General features: G+C 43.7%; 1 protein-coding gene across 3 annotated transcripts in view; it reads left to right on the forward strand.

Annotated features, from left to right (window-relative positions):
• The window catches only part of LOC132577249 (bifunctional heparan sulfate N-deacetylase/N-sulfotransferase 4), a 217437-nt gene that overhangs the window by 153424 nt on the left and 50862 nt on the right, over positions 1 to 13151 (forward strand). For all 3 annotated transcript variants that reach the window (XR_009555816.1, XR_009555815.1, XM_060246867.1), the window contains exon 7: positions 11835 to 12017. Coding sequence is in view for 1 of the 3 variants with exons in the window: in XM_060246867.1 (XP_060102850.1) it covers positions 11835 to 12017 (183 nt within the window). In the remaining 2 variants the exon portion in view is untranslated. The remainder of the gene's footprint in view (positions 1 to 11834; positions 12018 to 13151) is intronic.

Genomic DNA, 13151 nt, shown 5'->3' on the forward strand with positions numbered 1-13151 from the left:
AGTGCCCAGCAGACATTTAACCCCCCCCCCAGGCTTTCTGGTGACCCTGAAGTGGTGGGAGAGCCTCCAAACCAGGGGATCCTCTACTTCCACCCGGGAGGGGAGTTCTAAATCCGGGAGCCCTCCAGGCCCCGCCTTGAGGTTGGCAGGCCTCTCGATCACAGCAGCTCCCTGGTCCTCCCAGCTCTCCAGAGCCCTTCCCAGGCGCCAGGCAGCCCAGCAGCCCGACGTGGTGACACCTGCGCACAAAGCAGTTCCTCCGGCGCTGCGGCGGCGAGGTGCAGTCTGGCCAGGCGCGGCGTGTGTGTCTGTCGCGCGATCAGGTGTGCCAGGCAGGCGTGCCCGCGCGAGCCAGCAGCACGGGGAAGACGACTCCGACGGACGGCCGCCGCGGGCTCGCCCAGCGCGGGGACTACAAGTCCCATGGTGCCCCGCCGCCACAGCCCCGCCGCCAGCCGCCGGGCGGGGGATCCCCCCTGTCCTGCCCTCGGTGCGCTCCGGGAGCAGGGCACGCCGCCTCCGCCTCGTCCCCCGCGCCGCCAGCTGCGGCGGCTCGGCAGGCCCGCGGCGCCCATGCTGCCCCTGGCCGCGGCGCCCTGACGACGGCCTCCCCGCCGCCTGCCTCCCTCCTCCGCGGCGCCGGGACCGGGAGGATGCTGGCCGTCTCCCCCGCCGCCAAGACCAGCAGCAGCACCGAGAGCTGCTTCCCGCTGCACGCCCTCGTCTGGCACGACTAGCCCGCCGTGCTGGAGCAGGCGCTCGCCTCCGCGCAGATGGGCTTCGGCGCTGGGGGAAGGAGAGGGGGCCCCCCTTGGCAATGCAGGGGCCCCCCAGACCCCCCAGACCTGGGGCGACCCGCCCTCCCCGCCCCCCCCCCCTCCCTACACCGCTGAGACTAAACTATATAGGATTTTTATTTTAAGAGTCCTGGCACTTTCACCAGTTGGGAGGAGTCCTTTGTATGTAGGGTTGACAACTCTCACTTGGGAAATTCCTGGAGATATGGGACAGTGCCTGGGGGGAATGGAGTCTAGGGAAAGGGGGGAAGCTTAGCAGAATATGATATCACAGAATCATACACCCTATGGAGCTGCTATTCCCCCCAAGGGAATTCATCTCTGTAATCTGAAGTTCCATTGTAATTCTGGGTGAACTCTAAGCCCCCACCTAGAGACTGGCAACACTATTTATATGGCTAAGAGGCATCTTATATGAATCCTCTTATTTTAACATAGTAAGACCATGCTCAAACCATGGTTTTCTATGTGTACCTATTGTCAACATGACTGAGATATCCATGCATCACTTCCTGAACCATTCCTGGAATGGGATGAGTGGTAGGCATCAGATCATGTGGTGTAATTGTTAGCTCTTTAAAAAGGTAAAGGTAGTCCCCTATGCAAACACCAGTCATTTCCAACTCTGGGGTGACATCGCATCACAATATTTTCACATCAGACTTTTACAAGGTGGATTGCCATTGCCTTCGCCAGTCATCTACACTTTACCACCAGCAAGTTGGGTACTCATTTTACCAACCTTGGAAGGATGGAAGGCTAAGTCAATCTTGAGCTGGCTACCTGAACTCAGCTTCCACCAGGATTGAACTCAAGTCATCAGCAGAGCTTGGACTGCAGTACTGCAGCTTACCACTCTGCGCAATGGGGCTCCTTTACCTAATATGTTACCTAGATGAGTATGGGATTTTGCTCTTTATGCCCAAACCTTCTAAAGATAAAATGTCTTGTTGATGGGAATGAAGACTGGAGACAAAACGAATACACAAAATGAAAAATATTCACAGACAGCTGATATGAAGACACTAATCACAATGTAAGGTAGCCAAGTACAATGCATTTTCCATGGTCACCACAAGTTGTAAGATCATTTCCAAAGTAGCGTGTTGGGTAACAGCTACTATCTCTTAGATATCCAAGCATAGTTTCTCATAACTCTAAATTTATAGGCAGGAAAGATGCTTTTTTGAAAAACAAAGAAAATTAGATCAGTGGTTATAAAATGCACTTAGCTGATAAATAATTTTTCTAAGACTCTGTGAGATAATAACCTAAATGGCCATATAGTACAGTGCATCTTAGTTCTGGTAATGGAATGTCTACAAAGAGGACCAAGTTGTGCATAATTGGCTGCGATCACACACTGTGTGAACTGGCAAAATTTAGTTGGAAAGTGCATTGAAAGTACATTATTTAGTGTATGTGATCATAGCCATTGTGTTTCTGTCCAGGGAATAATTTACATGTAGCATCTTTCTCCATGGTAGTCACCTCCCTATTTTTACTGAGAAGATGCTTCATTTTTAAATAGAGCTCCGGGAAGGCTTACCCTTCTGCCCATTCTCTTATCACTTCATCAGTGCAGTTTATGGCAAGTAATTCTAAAGCAAACCCAGTGAGCATCAAGCTGCTCACTGAAAAATATTGCAAAATATGGTAGGTGAACTTCAGAAGACAATAGTTACTGCGGAAAAAAATACTTCTGGTACCAGAAAATTAGGCCAGATGTGACAGAAAACAACTCTTGATCTTTCAGCAACATCTGGAATTCATACATCCAGACCTTTTTTTTGTTTTCATGCTTGATGCATCAAAGAATAGAGTACTAAAATGCATATAAGAAAATGACACAAAATATTACAGCATGAAAAACTTTTTATTTTGCTACAGTTTATTTAACAGGTGCAGGAAAAGAACAAAGGGTGTGGATAAGGAACAATCATTCTGAGAGAAATTGCAGATTACTTTTGTTAAATAGGCAAAGCCCACCAGGAAATTATAGCATGCCTCTGTGCGTGTCAGAAAGTTAATATAATTGGAGAAAACAAAGAGAAAAAGAGCAGTCATTACCAATTTAAAATTAGCAACATATCTTTCAGTCCATAAAACACTCTTCTTTACTGCTTTATTTCTTAAAGGAAACTGTCAGGAGAAAGAAGCCCAGACCAAGGTACCCCTCATAACCTCCACAGTCCACATTTCCATAGCTTCATTTTGGTTCCATGTCTTGGTCACCCTTGAGCATGACCATAATATGGAACCCAGAAATGGTCAACCAGCATAGCCCTGGTTTTCATCTGCATAGTTCCAATACCGATATGTCTTTGATTTATATATCCATGGGATGTGGAAAATCAGAGTCAAGATACTTTTTTAAAATAGATGCTCTCTGGTTGGCTCCCATCTCTAATAAGATATGCTTCCAGCCGTGTTTGACTACTGGAAGTCTGCATGCAGAAGTTAACTACTGGGATTAGATGTTCATTAGATCTTACTGGGAGAACTTCTCCTTCCAAATTATCAGTGCTTTAAGACTGCCATAAGGTTCAAAGTGCAACCAAGTACTGTCTCAATGTATTTGGCCTAGAATTAATTGCATTGTGTTTAACATCTATTGCTTTTTTAACAAATCAGGCCAGTGCTGGGGGAGGGGGGGGGGAGAGAAAAATGGTTTGTCAAGTGATAGCTGGTTGAAATATAGCAAGAACCTTCTGTTCTTTGTTCAAACAGCTGCCCTCATAGAGCTGCCTTAATGAAGTCACTGCCTGGGCTTTTTCCTTGGGAAGATCAGTGTTTACAAGCTCATCTATCTTAAGTCAAAACAGTTCCTATTTGTTAATAATTCACTAGCCAAATATTATGAATGAGACTCTGGGAAGAGGGTAAATAACCAGATGCAGGATGTAGTTTCTGGCACATTTAGTCAGCTAAAGGAAATGTTAACAAAGAAGTGGAAAGAATAATTTGCAGACCAAAAATACCACATTAAACGTTCAAGTGCCCTGAGAGCTCCAGACTGTGTGTGCCTGTGTGTATGATGCAAAAAAAAAAAAAAAAGTGAAGGCATCCAGATTGCTCTTGAATTCTTTGGGTTTTACTTCTAAGTAAAGATTGTATAATGCAGCTAGTAACCAGTAGCATGGTTCTAGTGCAGTGAGCTTTCTATTTTCAGAGGGCTTTTTCTGAGTCAATCTGAGCTGAGGAACCTTTGCACAGTGGCTAGGGAACCCCTGCGCAGTGCAGCAAGTCCTGGTGGATTCAGTTCATGGAGGGTGCTGACCAAGTGCGTTGGGCTCATGAGTGAACCAGAATGGCACCATAAATTATATCCAAAATTAGCCTAGTGCAGTCACATGAACATAACACAAGGAATCCCCATTACATGCAAAAATTATGAATCAAATCTCCTCCAACGAATTTCAAACCATGCAGCAAGCAGCAAGCTCACCAAGTTTTGCTCATAGGAGGCTCCGAGCAAGATGAAAACAGTCCGAATGACCTTTTGTGAAATAAAGAGGATACAGCACTAACACAGCTGTAGATGGGTCATGAGGGACACGGCCTCCTAAGCTCTATCCATCTTCACCGTATAGATGTACTAAAAGCTTTATAAATAATTTAGCGAACTAATGGACATGTTTTTAAACACTGTGAACCCACTGTTAAAGAAATGGCAGATCGGCAGAGCTGCAGGGGTGAAAATGGAAAGCAAATGGCTTCCATCTTGTGGTTATTCTAAAATGCAGAAGAGTAGTGTATGAGTGGTCTTGGCAGACTTTCAGGACTCTAGTTCAGCTACATACCAGACTGACATTTAGAATGGAGGTAAACATTCTATGAAGCAAACTGGGGTGCTGCTGAAAATAGCAGTCCCATCTCAGGTTCCTGCACCCTTCACTGCAACAGGCAGAAAAACAAGATCCAACATTGGGCACTGACTTCGGTAGCTTTAAAGGAGGAATAGGTACATTATGATGAAAAGATCTATTAGCACCTATTTGCTCAGAGGAGGAAGATCCCTTCACAGCCCATTCCACATCTGAGAATCCAAGTACCTGAGGCTCCCCAGAGGGAATCCTTGAGCTCACAATTCAATAGCAAGACACATCCAGGGAACTAGTAGACGTGGAGAACCTAGAACCCCCCACCCCCAGTTATGCCAACCCATGTCCAAAACCCCCAGAGTCATGAGTGAAGAAAGCAGAAGTCCCATATAACAGCCCAGACCAGGACCAAGATTAAAGGATTTGCATTTGGTTTAAAATGTGAATTCCAGAGTGAGAGTTGTTTCTTTCTGAAAACATTAACCAATGGGACACTCCTTCTGTTTGGAAAGCAGTGAATCATTATGAGCCAGTCCCAAATTTCATAAAGTTTGGGCTCAACTCATAATGGCTCATATTGTCACTCATATCAAATGCTAGTAGCACTCTTACTGCCTCCAGTCCCACATTTCCCCAGAATTTATCCTGGCGAACAGGGAGTGGCAGCATGAAGAGCTGGAGCAGATGGCTTCTCTAGCATAAGTATTTTCATCTTTAAGAACTGTATGCTCCTGCATTCTTCTGAGTGTGCTCAGAAGTATCAATGGCTTTCATAAAGTTTTGGAAATGTCTCTAATGTCTCCTTAGTTAATTAATTAAGCAGAAGCCCTGGAGCTCTGTTACTTGGACTCCGTATTGGACACTGATACTTCTGGGTATAACAAAAGAATCCTGGAATACCCAGGCCTCAAAACAACAGCTCTTGCTAACGCCTACCACCTCTCCCTACCACTGCTCTTCCTCTGTGTTAGTTTAGGGAAAGTTTATGTGTGTGGTTATGTCAGGGCAGGGCTGGTCTTGGTCTTTCTAAGTTCTTTTGGGAAAAGTTTAGAAAGATACTGAGCATTTTCCAGGAATTCTTTGAGAAAGATTGTACGCACTGACCTTATTACAAGGTGAGCCAGCAGGTCATCACTAGTTGTACTCTCACAGATGAAAAAGGGGGGGGGGCAGGTTAAGAAGAGCCACAGTCCTGTGATTTCCCTCCACCCCAGTTACTGCCTCTTGTGAGTTGTTACCTGTGGCAAAAACATTGTTGAGAGCCAGTTTGGTGTAGTGGTTAAGTGCGCAGATTCCTATCTGAGAGAACCAGGTTTGATTCCCTGCTCCTCCACATGCAACTGTTGATGTAACCTTGCGTAAGTCACAAGTTCTCTCAGAGGTGTTCTTTCAAAGGCAGTTTCTGTCAGAGCTCTCTCAGCCCCAACTACCTTACGGGGTATCTGTTGTAGGGAGGGGAAGGAGATTCTAAGGAAATGCTCTGAGAATCCAAGTGAAGAACAGGGTATAAATCCAATTTCTCCTCTTCTTCTTTGTCTCCTGAAATAATGTCTTCATTGGCTTCAAGACAAAGGGAATTTGTCATTGATTTCAAATGTCTAGTAAATATGGAGAAGTCTGGCTTTGTTCTTTTTTGTTTTCCACATTAAAATACTATTAGCAAGCTATAGCAGAATGCCACTCCAGGGAATCTATTAGTAAGGGATCTTTGTAAGACTTGAATATTGGGGAAAACAAATTTCTGCCAGTTTTTCTTCCTCATAGAATGATTCAAAGCACGCCTTAATTACTACAAAATACACTGCTTAGCATGTCTTGTCCTAATTGTAACTGTGGCATTAGTTGATTTGCATTTTCTCTGACAAAATGCATAGTTCTTGTTCACTTGAGACTGACTCTACTGGAAACAAAAGCAAAGTAATCAGTTAACACTCTTGTTATCTCTTGCTAAATGTGTAATTAACTCATTTTCCTTGTACATCCTATTTTTGGTTAATCCAGTTGGCAAGTAAGAAATCCTGAAATAGCTGAATATGCATAAAGCTCAGTGACATAAAACAATGACTTCATAGTAATGAAAGTTAATTTCCTATCTCAGTGTGAATTATATTTTACACTGTTCAGACTTAAAAGAGATGTCACTGTTTGAAGAACCATAATTGTGCCAAAGAGAAATCAAACGAGGAGGTTGAAAAGATAGGAAGAAAAATTATATTTCCTCCAAATAAAAAGTCCAACCTCTCAGTGCCCCTTTATATGAGCTGAACTTCATAATGTGCTGAAAGATGAAGATTCCAAGAGCAACGTGTGCGTATATGAATTCTTGTAAATCATTTTTTTAAAAAAAAAAATAGCTCAAACTTTATTAAACCAAGATTTCTGCCATTTTGGGAAACTGGCTTTTAATATTCAAAATCAATATACCACAAAAATCAGAAGTACCCATATTTGGTCTATGTGTCTGTCCAATCCTAAACTGGTTCTTACCTTTATCTATTACATTCAATTCATTCATTCATATATACATACATACATAGTCCCCCCCCCCCAATAATGAAACAAAAAATGGCTTACAACATCACTCTCCCCTTCCTTTTTTACCCTCATGACAATAGCCTGGTGAGGTACATTAGGCAGAGAGTGACTGGCTCAGGGTCACTTGGTGAATTTCCATGGTAAAGTCAATAATTACACCTAGTCTCCCAGATCCTAGTCTGAAACTCTAAGCACTACAGCACTCTGGCTTTCTTGGGGTGGCTACTGTTGAACAGTAGCTAGTCCCAAATGAGTCATGCAAATTTGTTTGTTTAAAGACATCTTTATTCTGCCTTTCTACCCTATCAGGGTTACCAAAGTGAAATACAAAAACATTAAAACCAACATTAAAATGATAAAATAATTCAATAAAAACACATCAAAACTGCACTAGAATCACAGGATGGCTGATAATAACCATTATTGTGGGGCATGCCAAATGAAACAAAAAGTTGTGTGATATCAACTCACCTGGTGGTTGCAGGTGTGGCCCTGATGAGTCATCCACCAAAGGTCAAAACATCTCTGGAAACATTCCCCACCTTTTCCTGACAAAAACCAAAAGCTGAAAGATGGCGATACTATTGAGGCTGCCTAACAACCCCACAAATGCCAATGAGATAGCATTTGTTTCTTAAAGCTATAGGCACAGCTTCTGTTGTTTCAGGGGAAGGGGTTAAACACCCATTTTTTTGGATTTCAGAATTTTTTGCAAACCTGGGGCTTTTCTTAGGTTTCTAGAAAGAGTTGTTTCTTTATGGCTCCACTCTCTGGATTTTAGTATCTACAGATTTGGCCATGTTGAGAATTCAACTAGAATACTTCCTTACTTACAACAGCTTCTTTTGTCCCATAAAAAGCGATTCTTAGGGAATGGGGTACCCTCCAGATAGATGGGAAATTGTACAGTATAGCCTATCTCATCAGATCTCAGAAGCTAAACAGGGGCCGTGGTCAGACGTGCATTTATATCCGACATAGCCATGGATGCCTGTTGGATTTAAAGTGCATATCCAGACAACAGCATCTGGGAATGGTCTGTGAGTCATGGGCACACTGTCCTCCTGCCCCAACTTAGTTCCAGACTTAAAGTGCATAAAGTCTGGTCCTAAACGCTTGCTGGTGAGCCATGAACAGATGTTTCCCTGTCCAATCACTCAAGCATCATCAAACCATTGCAATTTCCATCCCCATCCATCCTGATCTGGCACCATTTTAAAAAAAATCTTAGCAATATGCGCATAACCACATAATCGGCAAAAGGCAGCAGGAGCCCGGAAGTGCCTTAAGCATCGCAAGAGATGCATTCTGAGCAACTGCAAACACCTTTTCAAGTTGCTTTTTTTTAGATTGAGCTTGGTGAGCAACACAATCATTGTTTAGTCCACACTCCTAGAAAATAATCCCTACGTGAGTGAGCTAATCAGCAGCATTGTTTATGCATGTGTGCAAAGGCTGGGTTGTCTGATCAGTCAGTGATGGGACAGACACTCGGTGAGGTGGATTAAGGTCAGGATGTCTGATCAGGCAACTGCATTTCAAGTAAGGGCAGACAAAAATAGGAGCACCTTGTTGATGGGTTAAATGGTGCATCTGACCACAGTCAAAGTCAGCATATGGATGTGGGACAACCAAAGAAGATTACAGAGAAAGACAATGACAAACCATCTTTGCTTCTTACTTGCCTTGAAAGCTTCCAGATCAACATTAAATGCAACATGCAAGACTGGAGAACAAAGCTAGCCTGTGTGCACAGAAACACTTGAGGTGACTACATGGGGTTGTTTGGAAGGCAGACATATATGCGCTGCAGCATAGAAGAAACATGCATTCTAATTTACATGTAACTTTACGGCTGTGGTTTTTTTTTAACATGCTGGCATTACATTTATAATACTTTTTTTTTTTTTGCCAAAAAGTCACAACTGATTTATGATGACCCCATAAGGTTTTCAAGGCAAGAGATTTTCAGAGGTGGTTTGCTATTGCCTGCCTCTGAGTAACAACCCTGGGATTCCTTGGAGATTTCCCTGTCAAATACTAGCAGGGGTGATCCTGCTTAGCCTCCAAATATCTGATGAGACTGGCCCCCAAAAAACTCATTTCAAAATTATACAATCCACAGATTAAGTGCATCTCACTGAACTAAATTGAACATGAATATTTCCTCGAGTTCTCGGAATTGCACCCAAAGTCTATTAAAACACTATAAAAACCAATCTTACAAGGTGAGCTATTTTTTGTATATGCAAGCCACAGGTCCACAAGGAGTGCCAGTGTGGTGGTGGTGGTGGAGTGCAGGACTAGGATATGAGCAACTCCGGTTTAAACCCCCCTCTACCGTGGTGCAGAGTGTTAAAGCTGCAGTACTGCAGTCCTAAACTATGGTCACGACCTGAGTTCAATCCCCAGTAGAAGCTGAGTTTTCAGGTAGCCGGCTTGAGGTTTACTCAGCCTTCCATCCTTCCAAGGTCAGTAAAATGAGTACCCAGCTTGCTGGGCGGGGGTGGGGGGGAGTGTAGATGACTGGGGAAGGCAATGGCAATCAACTCCATAAAAAGTCTGCCATGAAAACGTTGTGAAAGCAATGTCACCCCAGAGTCGGAAACCACTGGTGCTTGCACAGGGGACCTTTCCTTTCCCTACCATGGAAGCTGAGTGATCTTTGATCATAAGAACGTAAGAGAAGCCATGTTGGATCAGGCCAATGGCCCATCCAGTCCAACACTCTGTGACACACAGTGGCCATAACAACCAGGTACTATTAAGAGGTCCATCAGTGGGGCCAGGACAATAGAAGCCCTTCCATTGTGCCCCCCAAGCACCAAGAATACAGAGCACCACTGCCCCAGACAGAGAGTTCCAACAATATGCTGTGGCTAATAGCCACTGATAGACCTCTGTTCCATATGTTTATCCAATCCCCTCTTGAAGCTGTCTATGCTTGCAGCCACTGCCACCTCCTGTGGCAGTGAATTCCATGTGTTAATCACCCTTTGGGTTAAGAAGTACTTCCTTTTATCTGTTCTAACCCGACTCCTCAGCAATTTCATTGAATGTCCATGAGTTCTCATATTGTCAGAAAGGAAGAAAATCCTCTGTTAAGTGAGGGGGAGAGTTACTTTTACCCAGCTGCCACTTTCCTGCTGCTGCCACCAGGACCTTACCACACACTGCTAGGAAGAGGCCTTGCTTTTCTTCCTTGGCCTTTTATTAGCCCATGTTTAAAAAATCTTCCCCAGAGAGGAGCATCCCTAAACTCCTTCTTTCCCCTTGCTCTGAAGGCTGAGCTTACCTGGCTGGCAGGACCTTGGGCCAATGGGGTTCCTGCCTGGTACTCTCCCTCCAGAGTCCCACTTCCCCCAGGGACCTTCAAGAGCCTGTACTTCAGGCCTGGCCAAGCCTAAAAGGGACAACTCTTCCCCTGCCTTCCCTTGTCTTTCCTCCCAGCATACCATGAGCTAGGAGGCTGGCTCACCAGCCACAGAGTCAGCACCCATTTTCCATTCCCTTCTGCTTTTCCTTATTCCTTGTTGGCCACCACTATCCCAGGCATGTCAGGCAGCCAAATCCTAGGCCGTGCCACTTTCAGCTGTCTTCCTGGCTGCTTCATTGCTTCCTGATGTCCTCCAGTCCTGGCTGCTATTCTGACAGTCCTGGTCAATTCTCCCCCAGTTCCTTGCTCTGCCATCATCCACTCATGACATGGTGAGTTGGGCAGGGGGAGCTGTCCTGGTTGAGTACTTAAATAAAGAGATCATCAAAGGTGGAAATATATGAAAAATCAAATTCCAAAGACAATGCGGAAAATGCTAAGAATGATTATCCTTGATAGTTTTACCCTGAAAAGGATGTATAAATGTAAATTCTCAGTTCCGTTCATCCTGAGGCAATAATGTATAGAGAGGGCTGTAGTAAATAAAATAGGGGTTGTAGATTGCTTAAAGTGTAGTGGAATGCTGACTTCTATTGGTTCAGAGAGAACAACTATCTGCAGGAAGAATTTTTTTTTTTTTGTCCAAATGTAGTGCACAGCATTCATTGTTGACACCTGAGCAATTAGAAATGAAATGCTTCTGTAGCCTGGTTTCATTTCCCAAAAGAACCATGCATGCCAATATAAAATTAATCCATATTGGCAAAGGGTACTACGTTGTACTTTTTAGGGTTGTAAATAAATTACAGGCATCTCTAATGCATTCTTCTAATGCTCTTTTCACACTACGGGGGAAAATCCTGTAGAAGATTAATGCATTATATCTGGCTCAGATACTGCTATTCCAGTTGCTCACTGTTCCATTAGCCAAGCAGTCTGCAGAGTAAAGTTCATTTGGTGGCAGATTCTGACAACTAGAGCCTGCATGTATGATATGGTAGACCAAACAAATTGAGAGCTATGAAATTCTGGCCCTTGTGCAAGCCAATAAATCCAAGAGGATGCCACATGTGAAAACTGTAAGCACTGTACAACATCTTGCTTTGGAAAGCAGGAATTATCTTTTCTCTTTTTTCAAGATTCTGACTACTCAGTCTATAAATTTACAGAAAATAATCCTGGTGTAGCAATAGAGGAGGATGAAGAGTGGTAGAATTAGGGTTAGAAATACAGTTGCTGCCATCTGCTGAGAGCCTCCTGCTACTACAACTAACAGAGCCTTTTATGCATTTTGCCTTCCAGATCAGTATCTTCATGACTCACTTGTCCAACTACGGGAATGACCGTTTGGGTTTGTACACCTTTGTCAATCTTGCCAGCTTTGTTCAAAGCTGGACCAACCTGAAACTCCAGACTCTGCGTCCAGTTCAGCTGGCTCACAAGTACTTTGATCTTTTCCCCGAGCAAAAAGACCCACTATGGCAGGTAACACCCAGCCGATAACAGCATGAGCCTAACATTTATTTGCGATATTGCTATGAGGAAGACTGCTGGGAAGAAATTAGGAAAGCAGTGTTACCAATTAAGATGTTTTAGCCTGTTTTTAAACGGCATGCTAGGTTTGTTCAGTTTGCATTTTAAAGTCAGCAATTTGGGGCCAGGAATACATTAACTTGCCAGATAAGGAACTGGCTGTCACATTACCTTCATTAACACCTGCCAAGAGCCAGGCTGTAAAATATCAGCTATTAGCTTGGCTGGTATTTATCTAAGAAGGAGTATGGCAGGGAGAGAGCCTTATCTCCTTCTTTTCCTGATGCATTGCCCTGCATTAACTTGTTGCAAGGCACAACTAATAAGATGGCATCAGTCAGATGAAGCAGCCAATCCATATTATAATATAGAATCACTGGAACCAAATAACCTCAAATTACCAAGAGGGCAGTGACCCTGGGATGGTAGCCTTTGCCAGTGGATGTTTGTAAGTAGGAAGAAAAGGTTTATCTATGGCTCTTTGACTCATAGGAATATTTTGCCTGTAACAGATTTTTTTTATCCAAAACTGGTCTTCAATCCTGGGGGCTGTAGCATCAATTATAGTAGGCAGCCAGAATTCATGATGTGATATTGTGCAAAGTAAAGAGCCAATGAAAACTCAAACATAGTTGCAGGCAGAGGGTTTCTTTCTTTCTTTCTTTCTTTCTTTCTTTCTTTCTTTCTTTCTTTCTTTCTTTCTTTCTTTCTTTCTTTCTTTCTTTCCTCCCTCCCCCCTCCCTCCCTTGGAAAGTCTCCCCTCAAATCCAATTAATTGTTTTCAACTGTTCATTTTACTTTTGTGTGTCTTCTGACTTTTCATTCAGAGGATGTTGCAGATTTCACAGTATGATACATTTAACATAATTTAGCCCACTTTGCTAAAACCACTTAGGGTGATTCACATCACAACATAGAGTCCCCAGCTTTGGGTTATAAAATACTTGGAGATTTTGGAAGTGGATTCTAGGGACATCAGAGGTTAGTGAGGGGGGATCTCAATAGGGTATAATGCCATAGAGTCCACAAGGGAAACTGATCTGGGTTATCTGGAGAATCACTGTAATAATGGGAGATCTCCAGGTG

This window comes from Heteronotia binoei, chromosome 9 (genome assembly GCF_032191835.1).
Source record: "Heteronotia binoei isolate CCM8104 ecotype False Entrance Well chromosome 9, APGP_CSIRO_Hbin_v1, whole genome shotgun sequence".
Lineage (NCBI taxonomy): Eukaryota > Metazoa > Chordata > Lepidosauria > Squamata > Gekkonidae > Heteronotia > Heteronotia binoei.